This window comes from Ciona robusta, chromosome 14, assembly GCF_009617815.1.
Source record: "Ciona robusta chromosome 14, ASM961781v2".
NCBI classification, from domain to species: domain Eukaryota; kingdom Metazoa; phylum Chordata; class Ascidiacea; order Phlebobranchia; family Cionidae; genus Ciona; species Ciona robusta.
In genome coordinates, this window is record NC_143248.1 from 5229740 (window position 1) to 5241964 (window position 12225).

A 12225-nucleotide genomic window follows, 5' to 3' on the forward strand; every position below is an offset into this window, starting at 1 on the left:
CGCGCCTCTTCCGATAATTGCGTGACCGGGCAGCTTTCAAACGAACGTAGCTCCAGGCATTTGGTTTATTTTATGTTAGCATTAGAAGGTTGCCGTACGTTAGGTGCTTTGACAGTAAGTCAATGCATTCCTCGCAGTTCAAGCAACAGAAAAAATAACACGGGACCGGAAAACGGCTTAGTCCGATTTCGACTCTAAGCACTTTAGCATTGTAACGCAAAGTTTAAATTGCTGTGTTTAGATTTGTAATATTAACATGCATACAGCTACATACTCATAAACCTAGGTTACGGTCCAATAAGGATACCATTAGTAAACTCGTTACTTGGCCTTGGCAATTATGTCCACGGGTTATAATCCGTGATGGCGCAACTTTCGTAGCCTTGGTACGAACTGTCATTAACTCTAATTGGAATTTACTCGTGTTCCTGTGCCTACTGTGACGACATTTCCGTTTGGAATTGAAGGTTATTCATGAATTTAAGCTTTTCAATTTAATCGTGATTTCCGCTGGGGTGTTTGGGCGGCACGACGATATAGGCGACTGGCGTTTGGCCGCAATTATTAAAGGGTGGATTCGATCTTAATTTACCAAGACAATTCACCGTGACTCGATTTGACGTGAGGTCATTTGGATCAATTTGTCTTTAACCAAAAACTAATGCCACAATGACTACATTCATTCAATCACAATACAATAGCGAAGGCGCTTTGTCGCTTGAACATTTTTAGTTGCTGTATTTTTCTCGCATACATGGGGCGACCGATTATTTTAATATAAATATTTTGACAGCAAAAGATAATATCACAATTATGCTGCAACATAAGATGACACCTTTGCGCAGGAAATAGCCTCGCTGGAACAGCGGTTATTTGGTTTACAAGTACGAGGAAACCAGGCCGAAATATGACACCCCAAGGGCGACGCCTTGTACTTGAAATTTGGGATCGCAATTTTAAGAAACGGACCACTGTTGTAAGAGAGTGCAAGGGCTATAAATTACTGACTTATATTATATGTTATTCTACGACACAATGCGTTAAGATGGATACCGTCAGCACATTACGTCCCATATTTATTTATCGTGTTTTTAAAATTAACAACGCCTTTTGCAGTTGTGAGGATACGGTTATATATAATTCTGTAAATACTTTTTGTTTATTACCAAATGGAACAATAAAAGAGAATTAAAACATACATTATCACCTTATACGTTAACCATCCCACTTACACTATAGAAGGGATTAGTTGGCCGTTTATATGTATTGCAAATTATCTGCAATCTTAATGAGTCAAAGAGTACTGTGGGGGAAAACGGGACACCTTAAGCACATGATATTCAAATATCCTGATCGTGTTTTAAACAATTAACAACAGTCCATGGAAGTCGTGAGAAAACGGTTTGTACTTAATTATTTAAATGTTCTTTGTGTATTACCAAATGGGGCGAGAAAATAGAACGAAAAGTTGTCCCACCTCCCCCACCCTTATGTAGTAGCGGTAACATAGCGGGTTAAGTCTGAAGTTGAATGTGGTTAAGCGGGTTGAGCGAGTTTTGTGCATAACCTCTTGCATGGCGAAGGTTGACCTATATAGATATTTTAAGGGGCTTATATATACATACACATTAGCAGGAATAAATGTAAATGTAATGTACCTTTCTTTCTCCCCGCGTGGCCGGAAAACTGTAGTCTTTATAGCACGGGTGTTCAATGTACTTTATACAGTAGGGCAGGGCTTGACGGACTTTATACAGCAAGAAAAATAAATTAACAATGCCCATAAATTACACGTTATGTTATTTAAAATAAAAGTATGTTTTGGTTCTGTATTAAAGAAACACTACAAACCGTCATTCATCGTGGCATTTCATTGCATATTATTCATACCGTGCATAGCCTGTGTCCCGTACCTTGTAAGGGCGTGACTTGCTGCAGAAAAAGTTAAAAATGCGCTTGCAGTTTCGTGAACCAGTTAAACTGGTTTTTACTGCTGTTCGGATGTTTACGAGTCCTGTTAATGACACTGCGCTAGAGGGCGGCGTCTAAAGCGTCCATTCTTGAAATCGTAAACCCATGGGTCGCATAACAATGATTGAGTGTGACGTAACAATAGCTGCCGCGACATCGCGCACCTGGTTAGAACGCTCGCGCTTTATGGAACTGTTTGAGTGACGTCACAGACGTAATTTGTGACGACAAATTCGCACCTTTGGCCTGTTGTCATTTTTACTCGGAATTGTTTTTTAGGACGCTAGCCACTTGTCAAAACAATTGCTGTGAAATGCAACTCAACAGTTACTGTACACTAATACATAACACGGCAAGTTCTGTACACCTTTTGTGTTTCTAGGTTTACTGGTTTAATTATCGCTTCGTATTCTTTCTCTAACTGTTCAATACCTCACCCATAATACTACACCATGCTGCAATAACTATAAGAGGTAACATACCAGTTATACGCACGCTGATAACAATCATCGCTTGCATAAGTCAGCATACACGACTATTACTCAGTTTTGAAATAACCATTAACTGCGCTAACATGTGGATTCCCAGCAACAGTGTTTCCAGCTTAATAACTTCCAACAACAGTGTTTCCAACCTATTAAAATTAGCTCAAGTTCAAGGATTGATTTGGGGGCGTGAAGTGATTTTGTAGGTGGTATGTGTGTCTAGAGGCCATGTAGTATAGCATAGGCCCTAACTATGCGTGTGTGTGTGTGAAGGGTTCATCTTGGTGCAAGAGATTTTAAACGGTGATATGAGTTTATAACTAAACCTTGCTTTCCCTTATCAAAAATGGGGATGTACTTCAAGGCCGTTTGTAAAATCCATTTGTTTCTTCATTCTACTTGTTATGCTCAGTACACAATAATAACATATAGTAGAATAGTTCATGTTTTCATTCTTCTCTCCTCAATACTACTTTTAAGTGTGTAGCTAATGTGTAAAATATATTATGTGCTATTGGTAGCTATCTTACTCACAGTTCATACTGTTTTAACAAAGACTCACAGATAGTTTAAATTTTCAAGGACAAAATTTATTGCACTTGTTGCTAAAACAGCGTAACATTACATGTATTGGAACAAAATGCATCGCAAAGTTTTAAAGTTTTTCTACTTAAACAAATTAGTTAAAGTGCATGCTGTTCATAACATCATGCTGGTTGAAATATCATCACTGTTCATTAAGATGTCAATCATTTTTCATTTGAAGTTTGGTCTGATAAAGAACAAAGAGTGTACTGGCGAATTACGGATAAATTACGAACACGGAACCAGTAAATGGTATAAACAACATACACTATACCAGTTTAAATAGAAGCTTAATACCATATGTTTGCATTCGCACTTAATCAATGAAATGAATTAGAATTGGCTATTATCATGCATAAGCGCCAAACATGGGGTAGCAAGGAAGCAGGTACTTATACTTTTAATTTTGATCAGTAAACAACCAAAAATACAATGTGCAAAGCAAGCACTGCATCCCCTGCAATTTATAAAGTTTGGCGCCTATATGTATATTAATTTTGATTCAATAATAGTGCAACTTATGTAACCATCAATAATTTACATTTAAGATCATGTCCATTTTGGCACATCGATGCGTTTGAACATACATAAGGGAATATATGAATCATAATTTCTACAGTTATCAAGTATAGACCTATTATAATATAGCAGATGTTTCACCAAGTCTACCCAGTATTTAACAAGCACTGATGATGCCAACAGTTTTGGGTATCTATTATGTAATACATCTATACATGATAATTGTAACTTAGTAACGACAATCCCTTTACCAATAATAGACTTGTATATAATACAAGTTACGAATCAACTAATGTAGTAAAGTATGCTTCAGATGAGAATAAAAATCACTTTCGAATGTCTGCCAGAAATTAGCATAGTTTTAACTCCCAGGACAGATATGTTCAACTTGACATGTAGTACTGGTCTCGTGTTGAATGCTAAACATATGGGTTACAAAGTATAAGATGGATTATTGCAACAAGGTGGAACAGCATAGAAGGTGTCACATTAACACTCGGTCTGTTACTACCTTTCCCCACCCTCAGTAGGTTGGTATGGGGTCACATTCACATATATTTTGTATATCCAGAATATATTTCCTATCAAATTAACCGTCTCAGTGCATTAGGCTGTATTTGTGCGGTACCTGAGACCTATTATACAGATCTGCTGCTAAAATCTATAACTTCTAAATTATTCAGCTAACTTCGTTGCGTCAGATATAAGATCTCCATGTTTGACTTCGTCCACGATCAAGTCTGCCATAGAGTGTTCTAATTCATCGGGTGAATTCCCGGCAGTAAAAACCACAGCAAGGTCTGTAGAGGGCTGTATGGGCGGCGTCGGTTTGACGGGGGAGGGTTCACGTTTTGGTGGTTCTGGTTGTGGGGTATGGTTCATTATAGTTGGTTGTGGATCCTTAAGTTGGATGAGATCTGGTTGGCTGGTGGTTCGTTCCTCGTCTTTGAGAGGGGAGGGAATCAAGTGTTGATGCATCTGTGGCGTTGACGCTGCTGTTGGTGGAAATATTAAGTTAGTGTGGAGTAAGATAAGGTAGAAACTTTGTGATGGTTTTATCCTAAGACTTGTAATGTTACGCTGTTTTAGCAACAAGTGCAGTAAGTTTTGTCCTTGAAAATTTAAACTATTTGTCAGGGTTTTTCAGTATTATTTGAACTGTGGGTAGGATGGATACTTTCAGCACATAACACCCTATATTTCCATATCGAGTTTTTTTTACAAAGAACATCGCTCTGAAAAGCTGTAAGAGTGTAAGGACACGATTACAATTCAAGTGTCTGTTACTTTGCATGGAATACAAATGCCAGCTAATGACCACTACACTCAGAGCCCTAAACAATTTAAACCCTAACCTTTAAACTTAAAAGTTCTTCTAACCTAATTAATTCTCCTAACTTAATCACATTTGAAGGAATGAATATTAAAGTAAACCCTTTTATGTTATAACCACCTTTAACAAGTTCCACTGGTGCAGGGTCTGTAACAATGCCAAGTTGGGTTTCCAGTTGCCGTTTTTGGCGTTTTAATTCCAACACCTTGTTCTTTAGTTCATCAGTTTTATTTTTAAAGTTGGCAACACTGTGCATGGGATTTTGTCTTGGTAGAAGCCCCCTGTTGTGTCTGAAAATGATTGGAAATTATAAACTTTATAATTAGGAAGTTTTAAATTTAGGGTCCATGATCTAAGACAAAAATGACTTAAACAGTAGTAATATGCCAACCCTGGCCCAAGTCTCAAAGTCCTAAAGGTGTCTTGATGTAATAGAACTTAGAACATCGATAGAGGACCAGTAGTTTTTAACTCCTTAACTATATAGTACAACCCTCAACCTTATGCTTCTAAATTTAAAATTGTAACCTGCATATTCACCCAAAAATAACCAAACCAACTAAAAGTCATGTCTGCTTATCCACACACTGCAATAGCTTCGGCAACTCAACTGTGGGCATGAGAGTGGCAATAATGGATAAGACACTCAAGTTCCCACCCACTATGATATAAATGACCAAACCAACCAAAAGTCATGTCTGCTTGTCCACACACTGCAATAGCTTCAACAACTCAACTGTGGGCATGGGAGTGGCAACCATGCATAAGTCACTCAAGTTCCCACTCATAAAGATATAACAAACAAACCTGTTGTACATTTTCACCCAGAACCTCACAAAGTGTGGGGTGGTTGGTGGGAGTAGCAAGTGATCATCCTGTGTGTTTTGCATGGCTGCTTTATACAGTGGGTTAATGTAAGTGTTTGTTCGTTTCATCATCCATCCCCAAAGTGAGTAAGTACGTGCTGCTAAACTGTGGATAAAATATACTTTGTAAAGTATGGCTGACAATTTAAACAACCTAACAGTGACCACCGGGTTGGACCAATTGCCGTTAAGTATCTTTCCCAAGGACTTATACACCAACAAAGGTAGCAGCTAAGAGCCTTGAACCAGTAACCTCCGGGATAAAGGCAGTGCTAAAGAAGTCCCATCTTCCCCACTCTACTATATACCTGTACTCTTGTCTCTCCTTTGCACAATTTCCTAAGAAAGTTCCAAACTGACACGAATACACGTGATCGTGAAGATCGAATAATAATGTTTCATTGAATTGAAAGTCACATGGGAAGATACGCATGAGTTGCCACACAGCGTCTATGAATTGCGTGAACACGGGTGAGGTTTCTCTCCCATCCCCATCTATGTGACCACATCTAGAGGATATTGATTGTGATTAATGAAAGAATTAAACTAACTTATTTATCATCGCGCTACGGGGTTTTGACAGTTAAAACAATTGTTTTATTTAAGTGCATTATGTAACTTTTGGGGCGATTGTTTTTTCCTTTTGTCTATATCAGTGGTTCCCAAACTTTTTTTTCACCCGGCGCCACTTGAGCTATTCAAAATGTTTGCGGCGCACTTAGCCAAAGGTCTTAGAAATAAAAACGCATTTTTACAGTTTCATCGTGTATTTTAAGATTAGGCTCGTTTAAGCATATGAAACTTAAGCATATGAAAAGTGTTGTACCACAGTCTGGACATGATTATTGCAAACCGAAAGAAATAATTGGCATTGTTACGTAATATACAAATCTACTGTACAGATAGAAATGCGAAAACAAACTTTTTAAATTTTATTATTGAACAAACACGTTGGATTTTTATATAAAACAACAATTTATATTGCAATAAAATATTAATACAAATCAATTATCTCGACCATGCTAAATTGGAAATGTTTCTGCAAATTTTCACGGCGCACTTGACGAGTTGCGTCGGCGCACTAGTGCGCCGCGGCGCCCACTTTGGGAACCGCGGGTCTATATGCTTAAAAACCATTAGTACTAGTGGTTGAGAGCAACTAATTTAAGCATATTGTCCAAGAATAAGCCTACAATGGTGGCAGCATGGAGTCTTGATCCATTTACCCCGGGTTCATAGGTGAAAACCCCTGTGCCACAATGCAGTACTGTTGGCAGTGCAATGTCATATTTTTTGCACAAAAACTATGATCCATACAGTGTCATATAGGTATTTGTACCTGTGAGTAAACTTATGTCCAAAGTGGAGCCATTCCTTTTGTATGAGTGCCAGGAATCCATCTATGGTTCGGTAATGTGCGTTGAGCATAATAGAGGACAATGCACAAGTTTGAGCCGTTCTATCCCATCCGTCACTACAATGCACTAACACACTCCGTCCCTCCACTCCCACAGCCTGTATTGAATATATGTGATAAATTGATAATACACTTATATATATGTATGGTAGGGTGGGGAAAAATGGGACACCTTATCATTCTATTTTCTTGTCCCTTTTAGTAGTAAACAAAAAATTTAAAGCCGTATGATCACAATTCCCATAGACCATTGTTAATTGTTTAAAACATAATAAGGGTATTTGGATATTATGTGCTAAACCTAAAAGTGTATCATCTTTCCCCACCTTCTTATATTTATTTGACCTTATTTTCAATTTGTATGTGCGTTGCTATTTGTTTGTGTTCATTCATAGCATGTTTATTGACTGCCATGCAATGTTGTTTCCTGTCTATTTGGCATTCAATTAATATTATCTGTGTTATTGTCAATAACATACTATGAAGGAAACATACACAAATATAACAACACACATATGATTTAGGTGAAGAATATGTGTTTGTATGTACATATATACTGGTAAAGCAAGGGAATCAGAAGTCAAATCACGCAAGTGGTTACAGTGAGCCTTGAACCCTGTATACGATACTCTGTCAAACCACTAACAAATTAAACCAATAGATAACATGCTATAAATTCATAGTTATAAACAATCTGTTTGGTTTAGTTGTAATACCAGTGTTGAATACCTGGGCAATAAACCTTGAAACTTGTAATACATTATGAACATGACGCAACCAACCACTGCTGTTAACAGCTTCCAACCAAGTGGACATGCTACATGTGGTGTCTTCGCATGCTGTGAATGGTGGGGTGGTTAGTAAGCATTAAGTTACAATTAACTCCAGTCTAAGTATATCAATGGAAAATGCGGTAATATAATGTATGGACTCTGGCCTATATCCCAGCTGCCTAGTTGTGCCTCACTGTAGGACCTCACCCATATAGAATAGAATGTGCATATACAATGTTGGGGTAATGGGCAAACTCTGGTATAAATCTCAGGTCCCATAGCTTGCCTCACAGTAGGACCTCACTCATATAGAATAGAATGTGCATATACAATGTTTGGCCTAAATCCCAGGTCCCATGGCATGCCTCACTGTAGGACACCACCCATATAGAATGGAATGTGCATATATAATGTCTGTCCTAAATCCCAGGTCCCATGGCATGCCTCACTGTAGGACCTCTCCCATATAGAATATAAACCTAATATTCATATTTACCTTCAAGTAATTTATTTAAACTTGCTCGCATAACATGAATGTTATCAATACCAAGGAAAAGATATTTTATATTTTCATAAACATCAGTGTTCTCATATCCTTTTCCTTGTGCTCGGTTCGCAACAGCATTTATCTGAAAGTGGAATAAAAAGTTTAATAATTGGGAAACACTGCATTAAAACATCATTTGATTTATTTTTAAACATTAATAGCACTTCCTATCCCTGCACCTGTACCATGCTTATAGGGGAACAACTATTTAAAATGCTGGGGAACGTTAGATGGATATTTATATAAAACAAATGTCACTTATTGGTTTCAATGTTTACTGATTAATGCATTGAACATATTTGCAGCAAAGGTATATATATATATAATATATATATATATGGAAATGAGAAAAGAAGACCCTGCTGAGCTAAACACTTGTCCACCCCAGATATCGGGCAATACATTGAGAGGACAATGTTATAAAAGTTGACAAAATACTATGTTAATGTCTGGAATTCTTTACCCAAATAATACCAATATTAATCACAGGCATTATGTTAACCAGCATAATTATAATACATTACCATTGGTCTAGTATCTACAATGTACATGAAATCTGAACTTTTAGTTTTTGATCTTCGAATCAAATCAACATAAGCTTCATCTTCAATGGATCGTGAGTTTAAACCAGCCATGGGTTGACTGCATCTGGGGGGAATAATTTAGTTATTTGACTTTTTCTGTACTGCAGACATTTACAGTGAGGTAACAGGTATTAGTGGACCTGAGTTTTAAGATTGAGTTGGCCTATTAACAACTTGGATATCACATGATCTTAACTTAAAAAGGTGTAACTTATAAAGGTGTAACTTATATACTTTATATGCATCAGCACAGATAGATTAACTTTAAAACAAGCCAAATTCAAGCACTTGGGGGATGGAAATGCTGGAAGTTTTCCCAGTGGGCGGGTGAAGGTGTTTACTTTAGGAATTTTACCATGATGGGCTTACCTCACAATTACAGCATCATTTTTATGCAGATAAGACATGACAGGCAATCTACGTTTGCTTCTGAATGCCGCGCTTCCCATCATTAAGGCTGGAGTCGCAAGGGAAGGAACACAAACTAACTTGGGATAAGTATCGCATAAACCTGAGGTATACAGTGTTGCTTGTTATTCAGGAAGTAGGAAAAGTTGGTATCTTGCTTAGGAAGATTTATACCAACTTGAACGTAGGATAGAAGGTTAACATTTTAATACATGAGGGGGAGGTCCAATGGTGTGGCATGCCATGGACATGAAATTTTGGCCGAGTTGGGTATTACCCATACATTGTACATGTGAATTAAATTTTATATGGGTGAAGTTCTACAGTGAGGTACGCCATGGACATAAGATTTAGATCAGAGTTGCCCATTACTGTTAGAGACCGTGAGCCTCTGGGGTTGGAGCAATGTTTGTTGGGTGTCAAGATTGTATATTTAGATAATTAATACACTAGAAATAGATTGATACAGAACTGCAACTTGATTATTAGTAAAAGAAAGTCTTACCAAACTCGTTATTTATTCTCGATATTTTCCAATATCTGGTGGGCAACCCCATTTGTAAGAAATCATTGTTTAAACTAAACAAGTCCCAACCCTCCTGTTGTTTAAGATTCTCTGCTCGTGGGTTGTATGAGAACGCGTATAAATCCTCGAGGGTTTCTGTGGAAAACGATGGAATTTTAGGGTGCATGCCTGCATGGGGTCACATGGCAAATACATTTTTTTAAAACATGGGTGATATCATGTGCTTTAGCAGTTTACACACAAGTTTTACACTATAAAACAACTTTAACCTGCTGTTGGGCTATATATTTTGTACAACTAGACGCAAAGTTTATTATGGTTGTCTCATAATTAATAAAGTATCCAGTTTGCCGACCAAAACTTAAAGTCGAAACCAGTTTATTCAGATGTTATTCTAGAGGCATACAGACTACAGCAGTACAGCACAAACATTGGCAATTTCAAGTTGTTTAAGCCGTTACAATGCGATAAGTATTAAATATTCATGAGAACAATGTATGTGACTTGGTGTACCACATAAACAATTATACAACCAATTTGTTTTGGACAAGATTAGCAGGAATGGAAACGCTAGGTCATATTGTAACAAAAATAGAAGCTGTCCAAATGTGAAAGAGCTAGCATGTTAAAACACATTGCTCTATAAAGTCAAATCTATATGTAATATTCAATGTGGTGAACTTATTGAATGAATTTATTCAACTTGGCACAAAATGCTTACTTTTATAAGTATGTAACTACTAGCATGGTATATTACTATGATAATAACATGTAACATTAACAATAAAACATGGCATGTAACATTAACATGATATATATAATAAACCTGGTTTTGACAGCTTTAACAACGATGAATACAAATCGTGACAATCTCGTTCTTGTGAAATGAGGAAGATGAGAACTTGAAAGGTTTTACATCTGAAGAAAAATAAACATTTATAAAAACAGTTTTAGTATTACATATTCTACAATACACAAAAATTTACATAAGTAATGGCTCAAATCTGAACTTAAAGCAAGTTTTTAAATAACAGAGGAGTGTTCTACAGTACAGAAAATTTTTATTTTTCAGTTTTTTAACAATATCCTAATTATGGTAAATAGTAAGTACTTGGGGCAATGGGTCAAATCTGACCTAAATCCTAGGTCTTCAGGGACCTCACGAACATAAAATAGAAATAGTAAATGCTACAGCTAGGACTATCTAATAATTTAGGTTTATTATTTACCTTAATTTTAATGCCGAACCCCCTTGAACAATGCTTGGTTTATCAATGTATTGAATATGTGTGTGTACGAGCCATGTTTCGTGCTTAGATGTCGCATCAATGAAGATCAAATGGGATGCAGTGAGATAGAGAGTCCCCTCTACTGAATTACGGGTGTTTTGTTCAATAAGGCGGACATTCTCCACCTGCAAGAAGTAAATATTAAGATCTATATATGTTTATGCTGATTATGCAGAAAACTTTGGATTGTCTGATGCAACTTATACAATGTGGCTTGATACACCTCATGCACACTGTCACGTTACAACAAGAATGCTTCCCTTTACTTATAAACATACACCAGCAGCTGATGACCCATTTGTAACACAGCATTTCTATACTATATGGGTGAGGTCCTACATTGAGGCATGTCATGTGACCAGAGTTTTAGCAACAGTAGGCTCATTCTCCCAACACACATCACTTAAAATATATGCTTATTCGATACAATGCATGTAGCAGAAAGACATACCCGTTAAAAATATGGACAGCAGGTAACAAACAGGCCTGCTCAAGAAAGGAAATACACAACAAAAATGAACTTATGTAATGTAAATACGAATACCTTTGGTGTTTTAATGAATTCCATTACAGCTTTTAACTGAATGACGAATATCCAAGATACCTCACAATATAGTAAAGGTTTATCGCCGCCCTGCTCACCAGAAAAGGCAGATATTCTTTGTTTATTCCTTATCTTTTTATCATAAACAAACGTGTAACTAGTATTACTTAGCTGTACTGACAACTCGTGGTAGGAGTAGTTTAATTTAGGAAACCAACAAGTGGCGCTACAGAGCATACATTAAATATACGTTCAAATGAGTAAAAAAATAAGTATATATATATTTTTAATTTGGGGTTAAAACAAAAGTTACCCTCAAAGTTTATTAATAATTACAGAGATGAACAAACGAGTCAAGCATGTCAAATATAAAGGAAG

The 12225-nt window shown here is 36.9% G+C and overlaps 1 protein-coding gene and 1 long non-coding RNA gene across 3 annotated transcripts; one reads left to right on the plus strand and one right to left on the minus strand.

Annotated features, from left to right (window-relative positions):
* The first annotated feature begins 109 nt into the window (after positions 1-109).
* LOC149725315 (uncharacterized) lies at positions 110-3550 on the plus strand. The gene is made up of 2 exons (XR_016386541.1): positions 110-467; positions 846-3550. It is a non-coding gene; the product is annotated as an uncharacterized LOC149725315 (long non-coding RNA).
* Positions 3025-12042, minus strand: LOC149725316 (phosphatidylinositol-3,5-bisphosphate 3-phosphatase MTMR6-like). 2 transcript variants are annotated; one of them, XM_089892961.1, is made up of 13 exons: positions 11848-12042; positions 11244-11428; positions 10841-10932; positions 9994-10149; positions 9450-9591; positions 9021-9144; positions 8446-8578; positions 7906-8015; positions 7099-7274; positions 6068-6268; positions 5701-5865; positions 5014-5183; positions 3025-4552 (listed from the first exon to the last, which is right to left on the minus strand). In XM_089892961.1, the coding sequence occupies exons 1-13, from the start codon at positions 11869-11871 to the stop codon at positions 4236-4238; spliced, it is 1995 nt and encodes a 664-aa protein (XP_089749087.1). In that variant the 5' UTR covers positions 11872-12042; the 3' UTR covers positions 3025-4235. The 2 variants fall into 2 exon arrangements, with proteins under 2 accessions (XP_089749087.1, XP_089749086.1); XM_089892960.1 differs by having other exon boundaries at positions 3025-4555.
* Between the last annotated feature and the right edge of the window lie 183 nt (positions 12043-12225).

Bases quoted from the DNA above. Each gene is read 5' to 3' on its own strand.
- LOC149725316 (XM_089892960.1), bottom strand. From the start codon at position 11,871: ATGGAATTCATTAAAACACCAAAG. The intron at 9,592-9,993 runs GTAAGACTTTCT...TGTATACCTCAG, and splicing joins GAGAATAAATAACGAGTTTG to GTTTATGCGATACTTATCCC. The intron at 6,269-7,098 runs GTACAAATACCT...AATATCCTCTAG, and splicing joins GGACATAAGTTTACTCACAG to ATGTGGTCACATAGATGGGG.